General features: G+C 44.6%; 1 protein-coding gene across 1 annotated transcript in view; it reads left to right on the forward strand.

The window, feature by feature from the left end:
• fmnl1a (formin-like 1a) overlaps positions 1–7354 on the forward strand; it is a 47866-nt gene extending 40512 nt beyond the window's left edge. The window contains 10 exon segments of the mRNA XM_064321622.1: positions 77–279; positions 683–917; positions 1357–1425; positions 1510–1590; positions 2040–2169; positions 2499–2662; positions 3643–3744; positions 4012–4113; positions 4330–4444; positions 5379–7354. Coding sequence (XP_064177692.1) covers positions 77–279; positions 683–917; positions 1357–1425; positions 1510–1590; positions 2040–2169; positions 2499–2662; positions 3643–3744; positions 4012–4113; positions 4330–4444; positions 5379–5479 — 1302 coding nt within the window. The 3' untranslated portion in view covers positions 5480–7354.
• Positions 7355–7758: the final 404 nt, after the last annotated feature.

Below are 7758 nucleotides of genomic sequence, written 5' to 3' on the forward strand. Positions count from 1 at the left end.
AGCTAGAACTTTCTCTTTCTCTCTCCTAGTCCTTGTCAGAGGCTGTCTTGTTTCAACTTTTCACTGTTGTCGACAGGAGCTCAACATGGACACGTTTGAGGAGATTTTTAAGACCAAGGCGCAGGGCACTCCAGCTGACCTGGGCACGCTGAAGGTGAAGCTGGCCCAGAAGACCTCCAACAGAGTTTCCCTCATTGAGGCCAACAGAGCCAAGAACCTGGCCATAACACTGCGCAAGGGCGGCTTGAGCGCCTCCGACATCTGCACAGCCATAGAGACGTACGCATCTCCACAATTCCCCCTTAAGTCTGAAATAGTCCTTGGGTGTTCTGTAAGAAGCTCATCTCCACCTCGTCCACCTCGCTCTGCCCATCAAGCGTTTGTCAGAACGAAATGCAAATAACCGATTCTTCTTAACTTTATCCTAAATAATCCAGCAAAAGAATCAAGTCATAACTATTACAAGAGTAACAAGGAAACAACCAGCTCAACAGGGCATTATTTGCAATCAACGCATTTCTGAATTCTCACACTTTCATTCACATAATTGCCCATGCAAACTTGTAAACATTTTCAAATTATTACTGTAAAACGAAAAGGGCTACCTGTCATTATCATTAACCCCCCCCCACCCCACCTTCTCTCTCTTTATAACCCTCTTTCTCTCTTCCTGTTCTCACAGCTATAACCAGCAGGCCCTGAGCCTGGACTTCCTGGAGCTGCTGGAGCGCTTCATCCCGTCGGAGTACGAGCTGAAGCTGATCCAGAACTACGAGCGTGACGGCCGGCCGCTGGACGAGCTGTCGGAGGAGGACCGCTTCATGATGCGCTTCGGGAAGATCCCGCGCCTGCCCCAGCGGATCAGCACCCTCACCTTCATGGGCAACTTCCCCGACAGCGTGCAGCTACTGCAACCGGTCTGGCTCCTGACTGCTCGCCCGCCACTACTGCTCTTATTAGGGGTTACACCAAGGGTCCTCAATCTTGTACAAAAAGGGCCGGTGTGGGTGCAGGCTTTTGTTTCAACCAAGTAGGAACACACCTGACTCTACTTATCAAGGTCCATAGCAAAGACTCTAGGGATTGATTAGTAGAATTAGGTTTGTAACTGCTTGGTTGGATTGAAAGCCTGCACCCACAGCGGCCCTTTCTGGATAAGATTGTGTTGGGTTACACCATCTCTGTCGATAGCTGCACATTGTATTCTGAGAGTCTTAATGGCTGGAAGTTACTTTGCTGCCTGTGAATGTCAATAGCTGGGCATCACCTTATGAGAATTTCAAAAAGCATTACATCATGTTATGGGAACTCTTATGTGTCACTTGGGAAAGTCAATGTTCATGTGATGTCTTCCAGCAACTGAACAGCATCATTGCAGCGTCAATGTCCATTAAGTCCTCCAGCAAACTGAAAAAGATCCTGGAGGTAAGAGGTGATTTTGTGCTTTGTGGATGGCGTCGTGCTTCAGGAGGCCAGAGCCTGAGAGCGGTGTCTCTCCTCTCTAACCAGATCGTCCTGGCGTTTGGGAACTACATGAACAGCAGTAAAAGAGGGGCTGCGTATGGGTTCCGCCTCCAGAGTCTGGACCTGGTGAGTAGGCCGCACAACCAAACGCAACATTGAAACAACTTCTAATAGCTTCTGCCCCACCTGCTATCAGCAAGTCCCACACTACAACATGGTGAATGTGACTGCAGCCTCATGTGAAGTCAAGTAATGCCAGACATGGCATTGTTACTCGGCATTTCATTCAACCAATTAAAGCAGTTAATCGTATAATTAAAGCAGTTGATTACATGGTTAACTCACCTCACCTGGTTCCTTGGATCCATTGGTTGCTGATATTAAGGTGAAAATAAAAAAACAAAAAAGACCTTGCGGCCCACCAGGACCAGGAATGAAGATTACTGACCTAAAGCATTTATTATCCTGATTACACCTGTTATTGCAATACATCTATGGGACATAGTGTCTGTAGTTTCATAGAGCCCTAATGTTTTAAGTTGCAGTCCAAGCACTGTCCTCTCCCTCTCTCCTAGCTCCTGGAAACGAAGTCCACGGACCGCAGCCAAACCCTGCTGCACTTCATCGTCAGCATAATCCAGCAGAAGTACCCTGAGCTGCAGTGCTTCCACACCGAGCTGCACTTTGTGGAAAAAGCTGCCCTGGGTAAACCCCAACCCGCATACACAGACACACATCTTAGCTCCACTACATTTGTCTAGTATAGATTTTTCTTAGTGTTTATCTCCATGAAGCCCTGGTTCTTACCAGTGTAGATCTATTTGAAAAACCCCCGCAGTAACAGAAAGACATATACAATATAGCTACTTTAACTTTTAGGCATTTGTGGGTTTTTAATGAATCGATTCGTTTCTAACTTTGTGCCCTTCAACATAATAAGAAGAAATGCTTTCATGCCTTTCACGCTTTCTCTACCTCTGCTATGACTTCATGTGTGTGTGTGTGTGTGTTGTGTGTGTGTGTGTGTGTCTCAGTTTCTTTGGACAGCATCCTGCAGGACCTCCGGTCGCTGGAGAAGGGCATGGAAGGGACCCGGAAGGAGTTCCTGGTGCAGGATGACAACCCTGTGCTAAAGGAGTTTCTGAAAAGCAACAACGAGCTGCTGGAGACACTGGTGAATGATGGGAAGACTGCCCAGGTCAGCCTGCACTCTAACTTACTATCCCACATTGGGCATTAGCAAAAACAAATAAATATAGTGGAATGTGAAGGCTAAAAGTCCTTAGTTTTTCAAGGATGTTCTCTGTAATTTAAGTATGTGGAATTCTGATTAATCATACAGTAATTATGAGGGAGGTAGTATGGTCCAAATTATGTAGACAGTATGATCAGGCAGCTAAGGGGTCAGCACCAGGGTACATCCAGAGGATCATCAGACCCTACACACCAGCCAGACCTCTCCGTTCTGCCACCTCTGGACACTTGGCACCTCCCCCTCTTCGCGTCTGTACTTCCCGCTCCCGTCTGCTGTCTGTCCTGGCCCCTCGCTGGTGGAATGACCTCCCTGTGGCGGTCAGAACAGCAGAGAATCTTACCACCTTCAAACGCAGACTGAAGACTCATCTCTTCAGGCTGCACCTCTCCCCACCCCTCCCTAGCCTGTAGTTTAGCTCACTGTACCTAGTTAGGATAATATGATTACATTAGTTTATTTGGCAGGATTGTTGTTTTTGTCTGATTAGGCAAATGTGATTCCAGTACTAGTTTGTACTTGGTAGGATTCTTGTTTGCTGAACAGATTACTCTACAGGGTTGGAGTCCTGATCGATGTGGTCACTTCTGGCACTACGATCCTTACTTCACTCTAGTGTTTCTTTTGCACCTCTACATCGTGAACCAATGCACTTATTGTACGTCGCTCTGGATAAGAGCGTCTGCTAAATGCCTGTAATGTAATGTAATGTAATGATCTGAATAGTGTAGATAATCCACTCTGACTGGGGTACGTAATGTGGTCTGACTAGTGTAGACTGGAGTGGTCCGACTACCATAGCTAGGTAATCCTCTGAGTGGTGTAGTATGGTGTTTCTGCTGAAGATAAAGCATTGAGTGTTGTAGATAGAATGGATTGACTAAGGTAGACTGGAACTGTCTGACCGTCCTGTCTTTCCTCTGCAGGAGGCATATAATTCAGTGGTGGAGTATTTTGGGGAGAACCCAAAGACCACACCACCCTCCGTGTTTTTCCCCATATTTGTGAGATTCGTCAAGGCCTACAAGGTGAGGAGCACTGCCTGAACTGGACTGTGTTCTTGGCTATGAATAACTGTACGAAATGAGTATTGTACCTTATCGAACCTGTGTTTTGTAGTTGTTCCAATGACCATGACATGCACTTTTGTACGTCTCTTTGGATGAAAGCGTCTGCTAAATAAATGTAATGTTGCCCAACTATGTGTCTGTGCGTGGCAAGCTGATATTGGGTGTGTGTGTGTCTGTGTGTTTGACGTCTTGCACTAATGTGTTTTATCCCTCTCAATCCCACAGCAAGCCGAGCATGACAACGAGAAAAGGAAGAAGCAGGAGGCTGCAGAGGAGGCCGGCGAGGCACCTGCCACGCCCATCAAGAATGAGCCCGCAGGGCACAAGGTGTGTTGGGTACTGCACCATACCTCAGTCTCAGTTGTGATTGGATGTCCTCCTGTATGCTGACATCAAGGCCAAAGCCAATACAGTTTTTCTAACAAATTAGCAAAAAAACACCACAGAAAGCGGCACGAGACGGCACAAACTATGCCCATTCCACACTTCATATTTGCGCTAACGAAGTAAAACTGTAAGTGATTAACCTTTGACCTGTGGAAGATGCCCATGATGCCCAAGATTCCCCAGATGGATCTCATCGCGGAGCTCAAAAAGAGGCAGGTGAAGCCCGTAGTGAGAGAAGGAAAAGACGGGGCCATCGAGGATATCATCACAGGTGAGTAGAACAGTCGGGGTCATTTACTCATGACAGGAAGGGGGTTCATCATCGCCGATGGGGGGGAACCAAGTTACCCACTCTTAAAGATTTTATCTGCTTTACTCGCTTTGCTATGTAAGTATACCTATGACTTTAATATTAATGCTTCTTTTTTCCCATTCTTTCCCTTCTCTCTTTTGTCTGAAACCATACCATTTCCCCTCTCCTTCACAACCATCCACGTGGCATGAATTTGCATGACCGTATCATCAAACTGCTACTGCCTTATCTCATCAATCCCTAACTCATGGGCGCCCTGCGTTGACCTCACATGCTTTATCTCCCTTGGCTTATCTCTTCTCACTGGAAAAACTCTTTCCCTCCCTCTCTCTTTCTCTCAATCCGACACGCAATATGCTCAACCCCTACCGATCATTATTTTTTTCCTATGCTTTCCAAACCTTACTCTCCATCTTTCCCTCCTTTATCTTTCTCTCTGGTTGGCGCGGGGCAGCTTTGAAGGCTGTACCCTTCACGGCTCGGTCTGGCAAGCGCTCGTCTCGTCTGCTCTGCGACTCCGGCTACGGCGATGAGAGTCCATCGTAGCCGCGGCTCTCTCGCTCTCTCTTTCCCTCTGTAGGTATCTCAGCAGGTGGGAGGGGACTTGAAACTAACACTTGGGGAAGGGGGTGTGATAGGAGGGAACACTAGGGTAGAACTGGGCTATGATTGGGCAAGGGAGGGGAGAGGGACAGGTGGTAAATGGTCTGGGGAAGAGTACAAAGAGTAGATGGGTTGGTTCATTTGGGAAGAATGAGTTAAGGTGTTACTCACTTGCATCTGTGACATTATCGATTATACCTTTCCACTGTTTCTCTGTCCCAAGCATGGTGGGACACATATACGTTTCCCATGACTGCTGGTAGTGAGTCTGTCTGTCTTCCCTTGCCAGACCTGAGGAACCAGCCATACAGACGGACAGACGGGGCCCGGCTAAGTAGCAAAAAGAAACCGGGACAGCAGCTCCAGGTGTCTTCTGACATCTCTCTGTGACGCGCTACAGCACACCTGTAGCACACCATGTGACACACACATGCAAACACTCACTCACACATGAATGCACGTGCACCAGGAAAGCCAAACAAAAGCAAAGTGGCCCTCTCCCCCTAGACAGTGTGTGTACTGTAGGTGTCTCTGACTCAACGCTACATGGCTGCAGGCCAGCTCTCAGAGCTGATTCAGCTTTGCTTGTTGTTTCACAGCTCAGTGCCAGCAGCTGCAGACAAAACCCACTGTGTCTTTGCCTTTGCCTTTGAAAGCTGTGCTGATGCTTTATAACATCCTGAATAAAGCTGTCACATCCTTCCCAGTGTAAACCAATACCTGTGCTAGGGTACTGGCTGTCAGAGAAGGCTCTTTTCGCGGCAGTGGAGATCTTATAAGGCTGTGTAACCTGTAAGAACTTCATCGAATTCCATTTTTGTAGTTCTTAGCTTGTTTGTTTAAATCGGAAATGTTTTTTAATAGAACGATAAGACTGGATCTGACCAAAGATGAATAGCATACAGCAGTGGTTCTCAACCTCGGTCCTGGGGGCCCATTGTGTATGCTGTTTTTCGTTCCAACCACAATTGCAATCTCGGAGTTGTAACAAGCTGTTATTTTTCCTTAATTAGGTGCTTCTCATGACAGAGGGATTATTTGCCTGCTTAAGCCACCTTGTGTCAGAAATAGCTACGCATGCCATAAAGAATAAAAGTCCCATATTCACATTGTGCTATATTGTAGACGATTAGGTAAAAAGGTTAAAGAAAACTTTTTAACTAATCAAAATAAAGACTGAGGCAAATCAACAGGTTCCTAATTGGGGAAAGTGTGGACACCTGGCCACTAAATCTAATCATTTGATAGATAACGAAGAATTCAAAAACAAAGAAAATTATAACGAGTCAAACCTGTATTGTGCTAAATAGTTTAAGGGAAATATTATGCACTTAAAGCACTTAAACACATGTGTTCAGCAACCTAATTAGGAGCCTATTAATTCCCCTCGTTAATTTGATCTGTTAAAAATGTTACCTCTTTTTAAGTGATTGTTTGCAATCACTTAAAAAGCAACACAATAACACAATGGGATTTTATTCTTCATGCCATGCATAGCAATTTCTGACATTATGTGGATTAAGAGGGTAAATAATTCCTCTTAATTAAGAAAAATGAACAGCTTGTTAAAATTCTGAGATCGCAATTGTGGTTGGAACGAAAACCAGCATATACAGTGGGCCCCCAGGACTGAGGTTGAGTACCACTGGCATACAGGAATGCAATGACTCTCCGTTCTTATCTCCCTGCCTCTATTGGTCAGTGAGGGAATTACCTGAATGTCCAGAGAGAAACTGAGTATTTAATATACATGTAATATTTATTACAAGATTATGTGACCTCTTGGCAATAGAAAGAGGCACTATCGAGTCCCGGTAACTCCCTATGAACATCTAACTCATTCACTAAATCATTGGCTAATGTATATATGACCTGAAAAACTGCTTAACCTACATGTACATGTCCGTGCAGCACAGCCTGTATGTATGTGTAGTGAAAAAAACTAACAAATACCTTGGGACTGCTAAAAACCCATTTTTTATCAGCCTGGGCCTGTTCAGTAAATGGCATGCAGTCGTCTGTGACCTGACCTTCGAAGCAAATTGCAATAGACTGTAATTTAGCAATACACTGTAGTCGCTAGGCTTATATACTATAATACAGATTACCTTTGCTCAGGTGCAAGCCTAGAAGACAGTTTGTATGTATTATATTGAAAAAGATTTTTTTTTAATGAATGTGTAACAATTACTCAACCTTTTTAAGGCCTTCATTTGGATGTTTTTGTTACTTTTGTTTTGAACTAATAAAGATTTTTATATTGTGGTAGATGTCTGTCGATATATGATTTAATGAAATCTAGAATAAGTTAAAGCTTTTCTATTAAAGGAGTACCATGGTGATTTTCACACTTTCTCGGTTTTATGTGCTATTTGCACAAGAGGGATTGAAGAAACACAATGAGCAAAGTATTAAATATGTCCGTTCTGTATTTTTGGAGAAATATGCGTTTTAAATTCATCGTCCTATTTTCAACCGGTTGAGAAAGTTGTCGTTTTTCTACGTCACGAATACAGTAACCACTCCTATTTCCACACCCCGTAAAGAAATCTGACAGGACACACCTTCCTGCTGTTCAGACAATGAAAATATTTGACTAATGTTAGGTTCACTTAAATTAGAGTGCCTTTAGATTATTTCTGGTTATATTCATTTAGCTAGCTAGCTAA

This window comes from Anguilla rostrata, chromosome 2 (genome assembly GCF_018555375.3).
Source record: "Anguilla rostrata isolate EN2019 chromosome 2, ASM1855537v3, whole genome shotgun sequence".
NCBI classification, from domain to species: Eukaryota; Metazoa; Chordata; class Actinopteri; order Anguilliformes; family Anguillidae; genus Anguilla; species Anguilla rostrata.